This window comes from Myripristis murdjan, chromosome 24 (genome assembly GCF_902150065.1).
Source record: "Myripristis murdjan chromosome 24, fMyrMur1.1, whole genome shotgun sequence".
Taxonomy (NCBI): domain Eukaryota; kingdom Metazoa; phylum Chordata; class Actinopteri; order Holocentriformes; family Holocentridae; genus Myripristis; species Myripristis murdjan.
Window position 1 is genome coordinate 15,248,955 of NC_044003.1, and position 21,852 is coordinate 15,270,806.

General features: G+C 40.3%; 1 protein-coding gene across 2 annotated transcripts in view; it reads right to left on the reverse strand.

Moving 5' to 3' along the window:
• Nucleotides 1-18,656: 18,656 nt before the first annotated feature.
• jag2b (jagged canonical Notch ligand 2b) overlaps nucleotides 18,657-21,852 on the reverse strand; it is a 54,213-nt gene continuing 51,017 nt past the window's right edge. For both annotated transcript variants that reach the window (XM_030047086.1, XM_030047085.1), the window contains one exon: nucleotides 18,657-21,477. In XM_030047086.1, the coding sequence (XP_029902946.1) occupies nucleotides 20,951-21,477 (527 nt within the window). In that variant the 3' untranslated portion in view covers nucleotides 18,657-20,950. The remainder of the gene's footprint in view (nucleotides 21,478-21,852) is intronic.

The window sequence follows — 21,852 nt, forward strand, 5'->3', positions numbered from 1 at the left end:
TTTTTTTTTCTGATTGTTTACTGCTGCTCTGCCAACACAGCAGGGCATTAAGAAGGTCAGAAATGTGTCACGCTCAAGCTACCACCATGGCTGCAGCCTCTACGGACACGTCACTGTTACATTGTGCTGCATTGTCAGTGACTGACCGCAGCTACTGATTTATCGCCGGCCACAGAAAGGCCTCCTTTGTGTCCCAGCAGAAAGGCCAGGAATGTTGGACGCTCCATTAATTGGGAAGTTTATTTTGCATTTGCATGGGGGAACTGGTAATGATTAAGCAACCCCTTATAGACACTCTCAACACTTATATGTACACACACACAGAGGTGTGAACACATACACAGAAGCAGATGCATAACACTGACCAAATAACTATTTGGCAAATCCTTATCCAAATCTATCAGTCTTCTCCTTGTTTCCTTTCCAAATTTCCCTCGATCCTTGGCATAATGAAAGAGACCGATGAGAAGCCACAAGGCAAGATGAACTTTGATTATTTATGGCATTGAAAAGCAATAAAAAAAGGAAATCTTTAGGTCCAGGGAGGCAGCAGTAGGGGTCAGTATAATCATATGTAGGTGCACAAATGCCAGCACAGATGAACACATTGGAAATCCAATGCCTCTCTCTCTCTCTCTCTCTCTGTTTCACACATACACACTCATACTGGTAGCTTCCATCAGTGTCAGTGCTATATGTTTACAGTGCTCTCTCTCCTCATGTTAATGTTGTGTCGACACAGCAGGCTCCTCCTGGTAGTTCACTGATAGAGTAGTAGCAGTAACAGTATTGACTGAAAATGTCCTCCACATTTTACTAGTGGCATTTCCGTAAGACTGTTGAGTTAAGTATAGGTCGACTGTTGAAGTGTCGAAAAAATGAAATGCAAATTAGGTGCATTGCCATCTTCTGGATGTGTGTGTGCTATTTTATCTTCACATACAAACTGAATCATGTAAACAATCCTGGATCTGTGCCTGAGTTGTCCTTGATTGTCCTTGCCAGTTCAAAATGGTAGCATAAGGTCACTGTTTGAAAATTATGAACTTCAATCCCAAGAAACCTTGTAGCGTGATGTCAGTAAACTCCAGACAGCATGCTGACCTGTGGTGCTTTATACCAAGGGAAGCCAAAAGGACAGGAGAGGCAAAGGATGTAATACTGATGTGTCTGGCTTTCAAAGAGCTCGCTCACTGCTGTTTCAGAGATAATCTGGATTTTGCTCTCAAAGTTTTATTTGTCACATCCTGCATGAAATGGATTTCCTGCTAGTATCCATACCTGACACCATGATTTCATTTGAGTAAACAGGGTGAATAAACAGACAGCATTCATTTAGGGGCATGGGACATTCTTTTCATTTACAGCTCTACAATCAGTTTTAGGCTTTTTTTTACATCTTGCCTTGTGCAGTTTTAAAGAAACAATGTGATACTTTTGTGATGTTTTTAACACATCATCTACAACCCAATTTTACATCCTCAGGGATAACAGCCTAGTGATTTTTAGCCATACAAAAAAAGGGGGAAAAAATGCCCATAATACCCCCTTTAAAAAAAAAAAAAAAAAAAGGCTGAAATAATGCTTTATACAGCCCGAACCAAATAGCTCCCCCCACAACCTCAGAGCCCTGCTGGTATAACTTCCCAAAAGATAAGGTAAAGATAAGTCTTTGGTTTCAGCAACATTTTGAAACAAGAAGGCCTCTGCCGGCACTGAATGGCCTCAAGATGTCACTGCAGTTATTTGTTTTTATTTGCATCTGGAGCCCAAAAGCGGTCCATTCAAAATCTTGGAGGCAGTCTTGACTACACAGCGAGCAACGCAAAGTTCCTCATCAAAAACTGATGCAAGAGGTTTCTCCATCTCCTCCCTAGACAAAACAATTACACAGGAAAAGTTCAATTTTGAATCGACTTTGATTATAGGAACACGGTGATGCCATTCTGGCTAACATGGCTAACAATTCCTGGTATTTTACTCAGACAGGACGTTTATTTCATATTTTACTTTACTGCGTTTTTCAGTGAAATGGTAAGATTGAGCCTTTCAAGCACATTGCAGCTTTAGCCACATCCCGCTTGGCCCGATCTTTTTTTGCTACTGTGCATATACTCTGCAGCATTTAAATTTTCCCGGTGATTGCAGTGTGTAGATTGGGCACTTATGAACAATTGAAATGGGTTCAAGGGGAAAAGGGGAGTAAACAACATATTCTGTAATCATGCATTCGATCACAAATATATTAATTCAGAATATTGCCCTATATTAGTGGATTACATTTAAAAAAATGCATTGACTGAAAGAACACGCATCAATTACTTACATTTGCGCATGCATTAATGTACATTCACACACACACACACACACACACACAGCTGCAGCCCCACCCTCCTCTCCTCTATAGCCCTATCAGCTCCAGGATGTCCTCTCTCCATCTGCCAGACTCTAAAACACAAATAATGCAAACTTCAAAGCCCACTGACCTCATTTAAAATTCACCCATTATATTTATAACAGGGAACATAAGCCAAAAAAAAAAAAAAAAAAAAAAAAAAAAATCTTTTGTATCTGCTGTGACATAACTCATTAATGCTTCCTCAAACACACACACACAGACATAAAGGCATTAAGGACGCTGGATGATAAGTCCATTCATAAAGAGCCACTACTTTATGTGACTCATGTGCAAACTGATATTATATCCCCACATAATATATACCTTACTTTTTCAGTTTTACCTTTTATTTCAGTTTTTTGTGATTGTGTCTGATGCAGTGCGGCAGGAGGGAAATTGCTCCCCTAATAAATGTTGTGTGTCACTGGAAACAGAGACTTTGACACCCACTGTGAACTTTCTCCTGGCTCAATGGATGCTGCACCAGCCTTCTTCTGAACAAAGGTTGGAACAACAAGCAACAGCAATTAAGGTTGATCATGCTACTAATAATGATAATAAAATAGTGTAAAAAAAAAAAAAAAAAAAAATCTAGAAACTGAAATGAGTTGCAGCAAAGCTTTGCAAAACACTCTGTGCACTGTGCACCAGGATGAAGAAGCAATAAAAACAGGCAAAAAAAAAAAAAAAAAAAAAATTATCAATGAGGTTATTACACACTTTTATCTATTAATAGTTGTCATGGCTAATTTAACCATGTAAGCTTATGTCATTTCTAGAGAGCAGAACTAAACTACTGTTTGAGCGAAAGAGGATGGGAAGGGCTAAAACTGTGGTGGTGGGTGATGGGAGAGACTGTGCACAGATAAGAATCACTGCGGTGGATAAATATGTGGTTGCTCACATGAAATATTTCCAAAAATAAGCTTGTCTATATCAGATATGTTGAGCAAAGATTTATCAAAAATAGCATATTAAAACTGTTAACACCAAAAGTCAGCCCTCTTACTTTGGATGCAACCAGAGGTCTGCAGGGTGAGTTTTGTTAAAACCAGCGGAGTCGCCACAGCTGCACCCAAACACCTTCACCAGCCTCCACCACAGCCACCGCACACTCACGTAGAGGCCAGAAGTGCAGCATTTTCTCTATTTTCAGGGTGCTGCAGAACACACAAAACCACACACTCTTTGCAGACTGTTTTAAAGGTTGTCATGAACAAATACAGAATTGTTCCGGAACAAAATCCCATGATCTTATGCAACACAATAAAACAAAGATGGTATAGTTACTGAAATAGTCACTGAGAAATAGAGCATAATCAAAGGCTGGCCCCACGACCAAGCAGAAGCCCACAATTTAATAAACTTTGTAACATAAAAAATAATAAATCTTTATTGGTGTAACATGTATGAATGGGTAAATCATATTAATCTAAGGATTTTATGCATAACATGATATCATATGATAATTATGATATGATTATTTATATTTGTGATCAGTAATTCTGAACAGAATTACTGTCACATTGCAATGCGGCTGTCATTTTCTTGACATAGAATGCAATTATGGTTCATTTGGCAGTACAAATAATGACAAATATGATAATACAATCCTTATTTTTATGTTTAATGAGGTGAAACAGCTGTGTTCTGTGTTTCTGTGGTCTGATCTGAGGCCATTTTCAAACACCAAGTAACATACTGTGACTTTGTGTCTGACTATACTCAGGAAACAAAACCTTTTAAAATGTAGCGCATGAAAATGTTGCATAAGGAATAAGAAAACCATTGTGCAACTGTAAATAATTATGAATTTAATTGTGTATAAGCTGTGTTGGGGTAAAGGCTAACAATAAATAGGCTTCTTCTCTCACTGGTTCTTTGGCTTGGTAGCTAACTAGCCTTTTAAAACCAACAGCTCACGATTGTGCCAGATACTAGAATGCCTTCCTCTCTCTCGCCTGTCTTGTTGGCTTGTGCCGGGCTGATCTCAGCTCAGCATCTAGCTCTTCACCGAGTGATGTTACATGTACATTACTGTCTGGACTGCTGGCCGCGGCACACCCGAAAAGCTTGTTTAATTTTTGGAGCTTTGCAGAAGTCTCAAGACACTCTAGCTCTAGCAAAACCAGCCGGCAAATTATTTTTTTAATTTTACACACTAATATCTCAAAAAACACTTTAGCTTTGCCATGAAATGTGGATACAACATTCATGATGGGTAAATGATGATACTTGTCAACTTCAGTGACTCAGTGAATCGGTAATAGTGCCATTAAAATATACCTCGTTTTTCTATGAAGCCTGCTAGTGCTCAGTATAGAGTGTTAGTATGGAGAACCTGAACCACAGGGACACATGGATGTCTTTGGTGTCTCCATTTTCATCACTTAACAGGAACGCTGACCAAATCTACTGAAAACACACAAAAAACCTCTGTGCTTGGCTTTCCTGTACCAATTAATGAGTTTTAACACATTTTGAGCTTGTAATAACTTTTTGCCATCAGCATTACATTCTGCAGCCATGATGCTTCTCCATCTTCATTTGATCTTTGCTGATTGTAAAGTATGCTAATACAACTAAAGGTTTGCAACAATAATTTGACATTACATTGCAGTCATTTGTGCAGAGTAACCGGTAATGTAGTTTTTATCATAACTTAAAAAAAAAAAAAAAAGAAAAAGAAAAATCCTAGACCACTGTTTAAAAATAGCACACATAAGCCAGAATGAGCTCTTGCTTCTTGCTTCTTCTTCCTGCAGCCACCTCTTCTTTTTCTCGTCTCCCAAGTGCTAGCAGGTTCTCATCTCTGCGTGCAGGAGAAATCCCTTCCCTCTTTCCTTCCCTCCCTTGGCCATAAACTTACTGACCTTCTTTGCTGCAGCAGTGCTCATCGTTGCATTGACTCCTTCTGTGCAGAAAATCAATGAGCCAGGTTCAAAACAACAGCCATTGAAGGATGCAGTATTGGTAGCACTATAAAACCCTCAGTGTGGGATTTATTGAGAGCACATTTATTGCCTCAGCACAAAGTATCAAGTGTGATTTTTATGGTAACCATGCTCATATATGTATTGTATGATGTGTTATTTTAGTGCAAGTAAATGTAGAGTATTAAGTTCATGTAAATAATGAAAGAAAAAATAGGAAAATGATCCCTCTGTGGCATTAAGAGCTGGATATTTCAGTAGGATTTTACCAATTGTACAGTTCATTATTTGATTATGTACAAAATGTGAAATTGTTATAATCTATGATTGGATTGTGTCTGCTGTATGTGTAACAGGATTGAACCAAAAAGAAGTTGGTGAATTAATTTCAATAAAGCCAATTCAAGAAGTGAGTTATATTCAGAATTCAAAAATTGGATTTATGTGGCACTGAAAAGGTCAGCTCTCAAATAAAATATAATAAAAACAGAAGGGTGCAGAGGGACTGAACAGCAGTATTGAATAGAGTGAATTCTGAAGACGCCAAACCCTGGACTACAAACACGCACACACACACATACACACACAGAGGGCATACACACACATTTGGATAGGGAAACCTCCAATGAGGTCTAATGTGAAGACATCAGCCGCCCTCCTTTCCACACATGCGTCTCGCCTCTCACCACTCACAGCCGTCATCATGACTGTGCTGTGATGGAGGATCTTTGGCTCCATGCCTGCTGCAGTCCATGTCTTCATCATGTCTCTTATCAGGTGTCAGGCATGGGTTTGACGTCAACAAAATCCTCCCTATTTTCATCTAACACTTTTTACCATCACTCCACCAACCATTCATTACACCCCAGTCTATGGGAGTGTAAATGCCATTTTAAAGGTTTTACCATGAGATCTATTTGAAGGCCATGTCTGAATAAGGTTTAGGTTCATATCAGGGAGAACTAAGGGCCAATATTCCCCTGAGGTTTCTAATAATTTCAATGGAAATTTCTAAGTTTTGGTGATAAGCAAAAACATTTGACAGAGATTTAGACAAAAGCTCACTTTACCAAATATCCTCCCTGTTCTAGAAATTAATAGTTCATTTATTTACTTATCACATCCATTCCAACAGAGGAAAGCTGTTGAGGACTTAAAAAGCAGACTGAATTTGTTTGACCAAAACAGTTGTTCTGACTACTTGTGAGAGCTGATCTTGTTCTGCTCCAAGCGATCCCTGCTACAGTTTGGACAGTGCACTGAGAACAAAACGTGACCCTGATTCAGCCCAGTTGCAAAGAGGGGATCAATCAGGCTACAGTTTATTACTGCAGGTCATGTGAGGAACAAATTGGCCTTCTCGGGTTATACCAACATCTGACTGCAGCACAAAGTAATTTTCTATGGAAAAGGAGGCTAAACAGGATTATTGACAACCCAGAGCCTTAACAAGCGTTCATACTGACAAACAGCCTCCAAATGTGTCAGGTGAGAACACCAAAGCAGGATTACCACCAATATCACCAAATGTAACTCTGCCACTGGCTTTGTATTGTCTATGCTCAGGTGACTTTCATTTACATGCTTGCAAAAGGTTTGTTTACATTTTTCACTGGAATATGGATCACCAATTAATGAACACAAATGTTTTCTTTCTTCTGCTTAATCAGATCAAATAGAAAACTAACCAAAAGTATAAATTTTACACTGAGTGGCACCAGTTTAGCCATAAGTCGTACACTTTAATCTTTGGCCAAACATTTTTGGTGTATATGCTCAACTCAAAGTTATATGCTATATGCTCATTTTTTTTTTTTTTTTTTTTTTTTTTTTTTTTCTTATACAGGTCCAGAAAAGTTGGCATTTGGGAGATATTTTCACCCAACAGAAGCACTATGCTATTTTAGGAGAGGCTAAAGCAAGGCAATCTTAAAATGCCCCAGACTGAAATGTCTTTGCAGCTTGGAAAGTCCCACAGCCAAGCGTGGGAACATGGGTTCTGAGAGCCCGAGGCTCAACACCAGGCTAAGTGAATCACCAGTTCAGATGCACCGTCTCCTCGACATTTCTGGCAATTAGACACTGATAACTGTCCAGGAAAGACAGTGTGTGAAGGTCATCGCAAGTACTGAGGAGTTGAACAATGATCCAACAAGCTGGTCCCAGCGCAGATGTGGATCAAGGCCTAATGCTGCCACATATTAGCACCTCACCAAAGCAGGGAGGTGGTGGAAAGCTACACCCACAGAAAAAGATTGTTCTTTGGTTAGGCCACAGGTGAATGACAGTAACCAGTTCACAAGCTGACAGATGAGGGTAAAAGAGACATTAATCCACAACATTTTTAGAAAATAAATGGATGTTTTGCTACTCTCTGTTGCTGACTGATATAGCACAATAATAATTAAACCTCTCACCAGTTCAAGCTATTGCATTTGCTGTTCTAACCACCTCGTGTCTGATAGGGTAGGACCTTATTGTTGAGTGTGTTGAGCAAGAACAATACCAACTTCATTTGGATGGGTGCCAGTCTTTCTCTCTGACCTCCAACTGAAGCCTGGGGAAAGAAAAGAAAATTCACCAGAGGGCTCTTTGTCTAGCTAGTCTAGTCTAGTTAACTGTCTGTTTATGCCAGTAATATGCATGATAATAATAAGATAGGAAGGTATGCCATTATTTTGATTTACAACCCAATGCATTTGGAATAATGACTTTGTTTGTTTGGCTTAATGTTTCATGTGTTTGAGTTTATGCTTCAGTGCAAACCTCAACTCTAACATGTGCACACACACACACACACACACACACACACACACACACACACACACACACACACACACCTCATTGCCGCTGGGAATCTTGATCATTGGATGGAATTTTCTCCTCCCTTTGATGTTTCTCCAAGGGTGACTATTTATACAGCCACCACTTGTTGTCTGGAAAGTGTAAGCCTCTGCTGCTCCATAGAGTCCCACTGTACACAAGCATATAAACACCACTCGGCTCAGAGCGCTGCCCTCCTTATCGACAGGAACCCAAAGTTCCTCCGGTGGAAATGTCTTTGTTCCCCTTCGGCTGCCACACAATGAAGGCGACTTTCTGGAGTCGACTGAAGGCACTGCGAGCGAAGGCCTTCTCTCATTCCACACATAGCAAAGCGAAAGCATTGGCCTTGGCAAGAAGCTCTTAAAATTGTTCTCTTGCAAACACGCATATGTGCAATCACCTTGGCACACAAACACCCCCACGTATATGCAGCAATATGGGTTTCAATTATGGCTTCAGCCTTAAAAACAAATGGAGGTGAGCAAAATAGGAGACAACTGACTTGTTTGACAGCACTTAAGATTTCACAAAAAGTTTTACTGAATATGTTGAATTAAATACTGGAGATTCATGCATTTGGTCTAAACAATGAGCCTATGTTGTAATAAAAACAGTGTTTGGTGTAATTAAATTACCAAATAAATGTAATCATAATCTGTTACTGGGAAAAAATATGTAATTCAATTACTGTTAGTAATCAAAATGTTGGTGATTACAAAAGACTTATATCTTATATTGTTTTCAGTAAAAAGCTTATATATAGATTATAACATTCATTCGGTTGCTTTGCATATTTTTGCAGAGCAGGAAAGCCTTTTTATGGCACATTTCCAGACAACAAGGCCATTGGGACAAATCAGACTGCAACACCATCAAGGGTACGAGCTTTCTCTACGTCTAGACAGGCTCCATTCATATTTCAGTATGCACACAAATTTTTAACATTTTTTATTGATTGGTTCTCTTGTTTAAATTTGCACCATCTCTCATCTGCCAATCAAATCAGTGCCCATTGCTGCCACGTCTGCCTGCAACCAGCCGACCACCTCAAGGTGAGCGGCCATGTCGTCGGACAAGAACGGCTTTCAGTGCTGGAAATTCAATATTTTTCCTCTGAAATCAGAAAAGGGCTGTAACATTACCATACAGTGTAAAACTTATTCACCAGCTTGTTCACCAATGAAATTTTTCTACAACTGTCATCAAAAAGTAATCAAATGTAATAAGTTACAGTACTTTGATGAAGAAATAAAAATAGCAATTACTTATTAGATTAAAAAGATTACATTTTTTAACAGGGTAACTAACAGTAATCTGTAACCTATTACATTTCAAAAGTAATCTTCGTAACACTGAACACAAAAGGTTTTTTGTGAGAAAACAGATTTAACAGGATATCTTCTTCCTGCTTGTCCACTAACATCCTCACCGTAGAACACTTTCCATCTCCATTCATCAGCATAAAGAGTGGGGCTTTGTGCTCTATAGATTAAAAAAATGAATTAGAAAAGGGGTAGTAATGGCAATGGAATTATGACTGGCTGAATGAAATTAAGGCTTTTTCAGGATTTTTGTGAGCTGTAAAATTAAAAGTGCCTCATTGAGAATTGCTGAGGGTTGATTAAAGTGAGGACCCTTTAGAACAAAATGACAAAAATGGGGAATAAGCAGGTAACTTATCAACAAGTTAGACCGATGATGATAACCATTTAGACTCAACTATCAAATTACATCCTTATTCCATGTTTTTTGTTAGTTGGGTGTAAACCTCCAAACCTATAATAAATCCTTAGCAATTTTGCATGGTGCTCCTTAAAGGTAGAAAAAAACTATTCATAATTCCTTCATCTGTCTAAAATTAAGAAAAGGTTTGACTGCAGGGCATTCAGCGCACAATTGCCTCTTGAGTGTGGTGCGCTGTGTGCATTTGTTTTGGCATGCATGACCCTCTGCAAAAAGTGTGAGGTGTTGGCATGACTGTACATTAGCAGTGGATTCAGCCACTCATTGGCCCTGGAGTGTGTACAAACTCCTACGCAGGAGTGCAGAGACAGACAGACACAAACTTATTTTTCCCCTAATGACTGGCCTCACGGCGGCAGTCAGTTGGAGCTCCACAGAGGATTAAATCCTGAAGCTGGCTTTTCATGAAACCTTTAACTGCATTACACTCCCCTCACAAGTCTGGATCTAATTTGCCTATCAAACAAGGCAGCACACACAGCTGCATTGTGACAAGACAGGCTGCCTGATTTTTGGTTCTTCCTCTGCTATCTCCTTCAGCTGCAGTCATCCTCATCCACTTCTGTGGGCAGGAAGTGCAGGAACTTCAGTCAGTCAGGATGTGAAGGTGCAGATCAGTGGCTGGGTGGATTTTAGAGGAGCTCCACTTTGACGTCTATAATTATGAGGACAAAAGGTACAGATAGCAATACTTCCAGTGCACATGGAACAGAATTTGAGAAGCAGAAAAATCTCTAAACATCAGTGGGAAATGTCAGGTTTTGGTGACAATCCATGAGGCTTGAAGACCAAGGGCTTCTTTCTAAAGCTGCCTCATAAATACATCTCAGAAGAGGCAGAATTCCTGATGTCTATATTAAAATTCAGAGCTACATAATATTTTCATATGAATAAATATCTGTTTTGCTGGCCGTCACTTCCTGAAATAATACAATAATGATTCCATCCATAACAAGTTCATAAAAGCTTTAACATTTGTTGTGGTAAATGTATGGAGTCTTGTATCTCTTTCCTGTGAAAAATCTCCTGGCATACAGGATTCCCAATTTTGGGGATAAACTAAAGAAAAACTGGGTAGTTAGCAGGAGTCAGATACAGAAAGTCAGGCTCCATAAGCCACCACAGCAATGAGAACTTAGCACCAAAAATGGAGGCTAAAAAAGGGTATACCTCTTACTACATCCCAGCAGCTTCCATGATAAAATGACAAAGGTCAAAAGGCTTTAATGCCAGTCAGAGATCTTTGTCGGAGGTTGGGTCCAAGTCAGGTCCCATTTCCCCTGCCCCCTCGGTTCCCAGTGGCAGAGAAAAAAAACTCCCTGTCTGGTGGAAAGGGAGTAGGAGCATTGGCCACATGTTCGTCTGCAGGATGAAAGGCCTTCCTATTCCTAAGTCAGCTGCCATACCGGGCACACTGCCAAACAGCACATCCACTTGCCATTCCCAGCTGTGATCATGTCCCTCACTGCCAACAGCAAGTTCAAGCATGACCTCTCATGACCTCGACTTAAAGCTTTCCTCCAGCAACGCCGAGTTCCCCCAGAATCTGACAACCATCTAAACAAAGACTTGAAGTTGCATGATCATTTTCTTCTTCCGTCCAACCATCACACAGTGTACAGGCATTTGTGGAAGATGCTATCAAAGTATCAGTATGTGCACTGAGGCCATGTGCTATGTAGAAATGTGAGTACAAGGAAAGCCTGTGCACCACCGAGGCTGGAGTGATCAACTGGAATGGAACCCAATCAAACTGATGTGCACATGGGCTTGTCTAGTGGCTCCTAACATGAATGAATGACAATAGTTCAATAGTGATCCCATTCATTCATTAAGACTATGTATCGATAAAGAGAAGAACCTCATCAGTTATCTTCAGGTGGGAGTGTGCCTGTAACTTTCCATTAGCTTTTTATTTAGTCATTGTAATTGAATTGATTGAGTGCAAATGGAGTTGACCTTTGATCGGCCTTCAAAGGTCAAGGGTGTCAAGTGTCAGGTTGAGGCAATTGATTAAAGGATTGGTTGGGTTTCAGATGAATTGATTTTTGTTTTTTGAAGGACACTGTTCAGCTCGTCACCTTCTTCCCCACTCACTCACCCACCCACATACATACATGTACTGCATTATTGCACATGTATTGCACTGTTTAGGTCACTTTGTCATTGTTTTTATATTGCTTGTCTTTGTATACATGTTTGCTTTTATGTACTTATTCATTTAATCGTTTAATTAATTTAATTGCCTTTATTCACTTATTACTTGAGCATTTTCATTTATTTACTCATTTACTTGAACTCTTGCGGTGTGTTCAAACCTAATGCGAAGTGAATTATTGGACAAATGCGGCTGCAAATTTTTCAATCAGGTTGAAAAATTCCCACTCAGGTTATTGTTATTCGCGTCTTTGCATTGACTTTGGATGTAATCACGCCACACGTAAAGCTTTCACGTTTAGTCTGAATACACAGTCATGCTGCACACTGCTGAAGAGCTGCTCAACGGGTTTTCATTTTTCTGAACACAAAAACAATAAAAATCTGTTCTATCATATTCTATTCTTCTCTCCCACATGTGAGAGGAAGAGCTTCCACTTGCCACCTGCATTGTTTTATGAAATCAGACCTTTATGATCTATCCACCCATCTGTATCTAGCTGTTTGTCCGGGCCAGGGTTGTGCCGCTCCAGTCTGAAAAAAAAAAAAAAAGTAAATAAGTTTTAAAAAAAGAAGAAGAATTTGATTCGTCAGTAGTCCATGTCATGCTGATGATGAGAACCATGTAGACTCAGACTTCAAACTGTGCACTTATTCCACTTATTCCACAGTCATGACTGAGCTGATGTGTATATGTGACATGGCGCTGAAAAATCCTTCCCTTTACTTTCTCCATTGTCTGAAAAAAAAGGACTAAAATCAGAAAAAATGAGAACTCTGGACTCAGATTTGCTGAAAATATTTAAGGGTGTGGATCAGGAATCCGTGTACAGATCAAGTGCCAGATTAACACAAGAGACAAGCACTTGGCTCTGCTGAGCTCTTTAACATGCTCAATTATTTTCGAGTCATTATTTCTCAAACTCGCTGGCTCACCTATACATGGCTTAAGGCAACATATTTCTATGACATGCCCCGACAAACCCAGGTATGTGCAATATTACAAAATCACTCATTTGTTATTTCCATATCCAGTTATGGTCCAAATGAGCTGAGCATCTTCACAATGAGTCACACTGTGGGTAGGGCAGCAGTTGTACTCTTTTTCCTGGGGATGGGGATTATCTGTCCTAAACACCTCCATAGGTATGGGTTAGTAGAGGCCTGGTGCCCCTTCTAGTAGGTCAGAAGCTGTTATTATCTATTCCTATTAATCGCTCTCACCGCACCTAACATGGCACAATATAAAGGCCCACAAAGATTGGTCGGTCATCACTTTCACTCAGGTGACCAGAGTTCGATACCCACAGCCCGTTTCCAGACCCGTGAATCACATTTTAAAGTAAAGTTTTGAATGATTCAGTGATGGTCTGTGTTGCCCAAGCAGGAAAAACGTTGCTGATGTCATGAATTTGCACCAGAGCCTGAGAGATAAAGCAGGTTGGCTAACACAGACTAACAACAGATGTTGCTATCACACAGGCCTTTTATTCAGCTGTGGGTCAAGAGATCGTTCAGCTCGTACCTGAGAGAAAAACATCATTCATCTGTTTTCAACAACACGGCATGCCGCCGCTGATCTCCAATACTCTACGCAAAGTTTTGTCTTTTGAGCTCATGTTTTTCTAGTGTCCTCAGTCTCATTTCCAACCTCGGCATATCTCTTCTCCTAAACCAAATGCAACATCACAGCGGCACAGGAGTAAATGATCATGATCATAGTGGCGTCTTAAACATCCTCCTTGTTCACTGTTTTGCATTCATCACGTGATGAGACTAACTCCTTATTTGCATTGAGTTCATTGTTTTTGAGGAGTGGTGGAGACGCTGACACGCAAGAGCTTAGAGTACAGGAACTCAGGCCTCAGGGCTTTTTAGTGGATATGTGGGAATTGTTTAAGGTGGCTAAAGGGCCAAACACCCAAAAAGTTCGTGCAGCGCTTTAATCCTCCACATTTTGTATACATAATTCATAATTTGTTGTAGTCTACATTTAAAGAGTAGTTACTGACGGTATTTGACACTACCTAGAGTTACTCAAGCTTGGCAAGGTGCAAATCGACCTTGCATATCTCATGGGTACACGGTATCAGGTTGCACTGCACAATGTCCGCGGGATATGTAGACACTAACATCATGGGAGAAGCGCATGATGGGATCTCTCAGTCTAAAGCACTGAGAAGACAGACATACACTTAAATTGAAATGTACTGTCACTGATAAACTCACTGGCTTTCTATGATGATTATTCAAAATCAAAACATGACATGCATCACACACACGCATGCACACACACACACACACACAGAGCTCGCCTACTGTGTGAGCTGTAACCCCAGTGCTGTCACCATGCCTTCTTCTCCCCCTCCAGCTGCAAAAGGCCAAATTCTCACCAGAGATTTCCACTAGACCAATGTGTGTGTGTGTGTGTGCATGTGTGCGTGTGTGTGTGGATAAGGTATCTTGCCTGAGGCTGGGAAGTAGATGCAAATTCACAGTTTGTTTACCCCCCCTTTGACTCTTGACCTTTCTTCCTGCCCTGCAAAATCCATCTACTATGACTGTGACTGTGACCTCCATGTGTTAGGAGGAAATGTCGCACCATCTTGTAAAGGTGCCACATGAATTATTTTTAATCATCAATGTGTAATTGTCAAAATAATAGTAATACCGTGGCACAAGGTCTGCAAACAAATGAGACCATAGTTGAGTGATCGATTAACTCTGTCTCACCTTTTTTTTGGTCATTATTATTAAACCTTTATTTAAGATCTCTTTTTTGAGAGGCGCTGGCCAAGATAGCAGCAATACAGTGTTACAAGCGACATATAAACAAACATAAACTGAAATAAAACTCTGCCTGTCACAGAGAATATGCTGCCTCTTTTTATTCAAAAGTTTTCGCTTCAATTCATGGAGGAGGACAAACATATTGAGAGTGATTTTTCCATGCGTCATTGCTAGAAATTCCTAAAATCTTATCTCTGTTTTCTCTGGAAGAACAGCCCAATTTTCCCGTTTTGTGACGTAAAACAATACAGCAGATTTCCCACCTAGTGGCACTGAAGGTTGAGTGAATTGTAGAGGCCAGAAGAGTCTGACAATCTTCTCAATAAGTCTCATTTGCTCAAAAGTAATGATTTATTAATATTAAAAAGATTCATTCATTCATTCATTCTTTATGCTACATCCCCCCAAAATGGTAAATGATAGCTCCACTGCTACAAGTTAACATGTAAAAAATAGATTTCTTAAAAACATATGTGACAGGTATCCTTAAACAAGCATTAGCAGAATAAATATGAGCTGGAAATATAATTTCAAGGCCATAATTTGTTTCCTAATCATATCAAATTCATACACCTACTCAGAGAAGTCGTTTTCTTGTGCAGTCATATGGGATTTTGTCATATATTGATGCAAATCTACATCTGTGAGATGAACAGATTTCTACTTGAAAAAATCCAGTGTTATAATCACCTGCTGTGTTGCATTTGAATAATATATCATTTCTTTTCCTATTTACACTCTTTTTTTTTTTTTTTTTTTTTTTTTTTTTTTGCCGCATCCAGTTACTACTACAACTCAGTTTTCCCACAGGGATTTAAGTTTCATCCATTTAAGTTTCATCTTACCTGAAGAGTAAGAAATGAAATCCCTTGCATAGTGTCAGATTTTGAAACATGTTTACTCACTCACTCTCACACACACACACACACACACACACAAACCCTGAACAGTTGCCCCAGAAAAGCCTCTATAGCATCTTAAGACACTCTGTTCCCCCTCCTCCCTCCCCGCACAGCCTTCCCCTCCCATTTGCCAAGTTAGTGCCCACCCCACCCAGAGTTAGGGGTGGGGTGGGGGTTAATGCAGTGTGCTGCAGTGCCAGCCAGACCCACCGCCCCCTCCCAACACATGCATGCACACACACACACACACACACACGCTCACTGCCAGCCAGCCTGAGTCCTGCCCACAGTGCCAGCTGTAGCCCGCTGTCCACCAGCACGTGCCAGCTTACTGTCCCACAAGGGGCATGTTGTGTATGTTTGTGTGTGTCTGTGTGTGTGTGTGTGGGTTTTGTGTGTGAAGGGACGAAGGGCTTAGCCTAAAATCCTGCCACCCAGCTGCTTCCACCGTCAGATGGTCTCGAAGACCCACATTGACAGATGTACAGAGGAACCACGGGGAGCAGAAACACACACAAAATACCGACTCACAGTCTGGATCTGCCAAAGTCTCTCTGCAGCCGTTGATCTCCGCTACTTTCCTCCCTTCTGGATGCTCCTGGCCGTTTTGAACTCAGTATAGTAACACTGCTTGTTTACAAACGCAAAGTACTGAGATGTCCTTGGCTGCTGTGAGGAACCACTCCAGGAATCTGGTGTCAGCTTACTGATGCAGTCTGGGACAGGGGTGTGTGTTTGTGAGAGGGGCTGTGTGTGGGTATACTGATGGCACGCTGATGGGCACAGTTGAGGGAGCCTGGCATCACATTTCTACTATCTTGTAAGCGAAAAAATACAACTCTAGAAATGGAAGGTGCAATCTCATGATATCACTAGGACCAAATCAAAAACAAAACTAGGTCAAGTGGCATTTATAATGATTCTTTGTATTTATTTTAACTTAAACATGCCAATTCATTCTTGTTTACCCTAAATGTTAATAAAGCATACACACTGCATGTTAGAGCTTCACCTGACACAATTTGGGTCTTCCTGCTGTTGTAAACTCTATCCAGATGGTCCCAAAAGTAGGTAAGCATTTCAGATTATTTGTGAATCCTATTTGACTCAGGACCTGCCCCATGCTTTTGGGACATTAAAATTTTGGGCTTAGAATTAAGAGCAGTAAAATATATTCAGCCATGTTTCTCAACGGTGTAGTCTGGGCTTGGCGTTGTGATGACTGCCTTGTAAGGTCACATGTCCACAGCAGACTAATGAACACTGAGAATAGTACAGCATTTGGCCTCCCTCCTGTTTGAATATACAGTAGGTGCTCATGATCTGGCAACTATAAAGACTTTCAGCTTTTACAATAATTTGCAAAGAGATGCAACAGATGTTAGTCAACACAGTTTGTGTGGTGAAGGCTCAGGCTTGCTTACTGTGGTACTTGAAGTGGATTTCAGATTCCCATATATAGGAGAAAGCTGTTCAAGTTGGACTGCAGTGTGGTGGATGGGGATTACTGAGGGTTAATTCCAAAATCGGCCAGTATTGCCATTTTCATTAATGGTGTGTATTTTTACTCAAAACTTGTTAGGTTTCACTGTCAGGGTTTAGTACGTTTTGTAATGTTTTCCACTAACAAGCTCATGCAGCTAAACAATAGTGATGTGATGATTGCATTATGTTACACAACTAAAGAGAACAACAGTGAAGCAGTGAGGAATTTGTTTTTGCAGTGCAGAAAATAACAATACCATTCATAAACATGCCTGGACTGCAGGATAAAATCAAACATCTTAAAATTATTGTGTAGTCATCTTCCACCTTTGTTACAGCCACTGGAAACAGTAATACTTGACTGCATGTTTCCCAATACATTTCTGTATACTGGAATCTGGATGACTTGAAATGTGTATCTTTGTGTATCCGAAAACACCATCAGCTCTCTTCCCCTCAGCTCTCGTGACTCTACTACTTCCTCAAAGATGTGTAAGTCGATCCAGCCTTTCCGACAGAGGAAGGTCCCATTAGCGCCAGCCAGGGGCACCCGTGGGAGACGGGAAGAAAACTGTCCCACCCTGCATCATGACATTACTCATGAAACATTCACATCTTTATGTAGCCAGGATGATCACGCCAGCCTCCCATTGGTGGAGGCTGGATCGGCCCAGAACTGGAGAGGAGGTTTTATTGGTGTGGCAACAGCGAGAGTGATCGAAGAAAGGTGGGGAGGCTGGTGAGGTTATTGGATCGATCAATCCAGCCTGTCCTCAGCCCACACAGATGAAGGCAAGGGCAAGTGTTGCAGGGTTTCAGAGTTAGTCTTCAACAGATCTGATTTCTGTACGAATACAGTGAGATTACTTGTTGAGCTAGATTTGACACAATTACAAATCTGCATAATCGAGCCTGGCTGAGAGTAGATTAATTCAAGTGTTAAACACTGAAAAACATACTTAGATTCATTATCTAAAGCTCCGTTCACACTGCAGCTGAAGTGGCCTGATTGAGCTTCTTCTTCTTCCCTGTCATGTGACACAGCTGATGTTTTTTTATCAGTGTGAATAGCAAAAAGCTGTCTGCACCCCCCATCCAATGTGTTGTACTGCAAACGAAGTAATGCCAGCTTGTTTAAGGCATCAAGAAAGTGTTTCAATAATTGGGATCTATGTACCTTAAAGCAATCAAAAATCAGCTAAATGAATACAAACCTTTAAGTTATTAAGTAATATTTTTCTCTGTAACAAAACTATTTACTCCCTTCTTGAATCCAGTACATACATTATATGCATATTCATCTTTTTACACCACTTGTGAAGGGATGCATCTTGAATTCTTTATTTGCCATGTTCCACTTACACAAAATATAATGGCTCTTTGAAACAATGACATGGGTATGAAAGGGGGGAAAACTTTTTCTGAGGTAAGTTGTGTTAGACCGAGTTGGTACCTCGAAAAATACACCTGCATAAGAGCAACAAAAAACTTTCCCTTCATTAAAGCCTTTAAACCAAACATCAAGCTAATGCATGACTTTCAGGTTTGACCTATACTGGCATCCACATATGAGACACCGAAAGAGCCATGGTGGATTTCTTAGGAGCCTGCATCAGTGTTTTATTCCAGAAATCTCCATGAAAGTAAAAGTGAGACAAGGAGAGAACTTTACTCAGGCGAATAAAACACGCCACAATACACCACACAATGTTTTAAAGAGTTACTTTCCTTAATAATGAAAACAAACCAACAACATAAAAAGATGTCCACTGATTACACGCATAATGCATTACACATTACATTAAGGCACCTGAAACAAAAGGGTTTGTGATGGGTTTAGAAATGGCTCAAAGTGTTGCCAGTAAGAAAAAATATTAAGGCCATAATATCATCAACTTTGCAACACTGCCTGCCACAATGCTCCTCTTCCATTTGTAACCAATTCATGACTGAACACCCCAAATCATTGACACCTCTAAGAAAAAGTATCAAGTTAAACAAGTTAAACGTGGCTGGACCCTTAAATACAATGATGATGTTGGTGTTGTGCAAGTTCTGCTTTGCAACAGAGTTATAAAATAATATAACCAAGACCAAATCATTTCTATAATGTCGATAATTTGTGAATACATATGAATTTAGATAAGAAATTGACATGTTTTCAAAAAAATCGAATTAAAAAATAATAAAATAAAAATAAAAATCTTGGCTACTGTTGCATGATCTCAGTCATTATGGATAAATTTACCAAGCTGGGAGAGGAGTATATGTGAAGAAGGCAATGGATTGAAACCAGGTCCAGGGATATTGGATGACATACAGTCATAAAGTGTTTCAGGATAAACAGTGTTTGACAATCCAAATCCACGTGAAAAGAAATCACCCTGATTTGGCAGGACGATGAGAGCTAAGCAATGGTGAGAATATCACCTTGTATCTACAAAGCATCAGTGCTTCACTATGTGTAGCGACAAAGTATTACTGTCAGGCAATTGTTGTTTTGTTTATCACCAAAAATGACTAAATCAATTAGCGACATGCCTGCAGTTTCCTAACCATTTATAAACCCTTCAGAAATTCCTTCATAGATGGTACCTCACTGTAAAGGTTCTTAACTGCGGGACACTGGATATGAAGTGTTATAAAACCTGCCTATTGCAACTGGCATAAATAAAAGGAATGACATTGTAAAAAAAAAAAAAAAAAGAAAAAAGAAATAAAATAATAATAATAATAATAATAATAATAACAATAATAATAATAATAATAATAATAAAAATGTGTGACTTGTCTTTAAGTTACTTAATTCAAATATACACAGCGACTCCTTTAGTATTTACACATATGTACAGAGTTTTCATTTCTTTTTTGATCAAATACCTTGAACGGTGTTGCTGTGAAAATGAACTCTCCAAATGTACACCTATATCCCTTTGAGATTTGAGAACAAGGAGGTCAAACTGGGCAGCGAGACTCTGAGCCTTGAGAGGGCTCTTAGAAAGGCACTTGCTACCAACTCAAATACTGCAAAAATCCTCAAACAGAGCTTTCAGCCAAAAGAACTGAGAGACAGGAGAAAAAATATGGAAGGCCACATAGTAGGCACTGGGGTTTCTGTCCCCTTTTCCCTCCAGGCCAAGAGTTTTGGTAAGGCTGGCGCAGGATGGCCACAGGCGGATTGGCGGGCAAAGCCAGACAGAGCAAAGGGTGGGTTGCCATTGTTGCTGTCGTGGATTTTCCTCAAAACCCTTCCCTTACTGTCACTTCAATCTGTATCCCCCCTCCACATACTGAACAGGAGCCCGCTGACAAACAAAATCACAATCATCTGTAAACAAAAAGATCTTTATACAGGTTGCTTTTCCTTTCCATTTAGACTATTCATTGTTGCTTCAATTCCAAAACAAAAATTGCAGAGACCTTCTTTAGCCTCCATAGAAATGATCATATTTCTGTTCCTTCTATACATAATGGGGGAGAAAAAAAAAAACATACGTGAACAGAAGCCAAAAAAGTATGTTCACTTCGTTCTAGCATCATCGCTGAAAATGTCTTGAGGTGACAGTGAAAAATATAAACTGAAAACAAAGCAAAGAATGGCTTTTTTGAACGCAAAGCCTTTTTTTTTTTTTTTTTTAACTGTCATAGTCCAAAAATAAGAGTGGTCACTGCCTCCCAGCGTCTCTTGCCTATGTTGCAAGTCTTCCTTAGAATTTTTATACACAATGGTCTCTGAGGTCTTTTTGGCCGGTCAAAGCAGCTCTGACATTTTTCCAGCGGTTGTCTTTGGGACTGTAGCCTGGGGTCCGGTGGGGCGCTTTGAGAGGTGGACTCGAGCTGTGCAATGTGCAGATGACACCCCCACTGGACTGCACTGCAGTCTTAGAGTACTTGCAAACCGGCTGCTTTCCCACCTCAGCTCCTCCAACCTCTTCCTCGAGCTCAAGCTCTCCTTCCGTCTCCTCCTCCTCCTCCTCCCCTTCATCACACGTCCGATAGGAGGAGCCCATGAGCTTTTTGCGCTCCTGCTCGGCCTCCCTGTTGCTTTCTTTGAGCTGTTGCTGCTGCGGACGTCCCATGACCGGCCGCAGGGGCTCCCACTGGTTGTTCACATTTTCGTCAACGGTAGATCGTGGCCTCCTCTCGCGCTCTTTTCTCCGTTTACGTGTCCACCAAATGCACACAATGATGCAGAAGAGACAGAGCAAGCAGAAGACTACACATAAGACAGGCACCAGGTAATCTGTTAGACACAGGAAGAAAAGGAAAAATAAGGCTTAGCATACAGTGACATACAGTGAACAATTAATACTAAATCAGCATTTCAGATCAAGTCCAATGGAAAGTGTGTATCCAACTGCAAGGTAACATCAACCTTATAAGGCAGTCCAACCACAGTGATATATTTTATTTGATTTACTGGAGAATCCTGGCAGCCAATTTTATAACCTTTTTTAACTTTAAAAAACTCCTGGCTCCAACAGGTCACCAAGCTTAGAGAAAATTCGATCCTAATACTGTTACAAAGAAGCTGTTGGCAATGTACCTTGCATCTCTGAGCCAACTGTGTTGTAGGTGGTGTATGTTTGTTGCTCCCACAGATAACTAGCCAACTGTA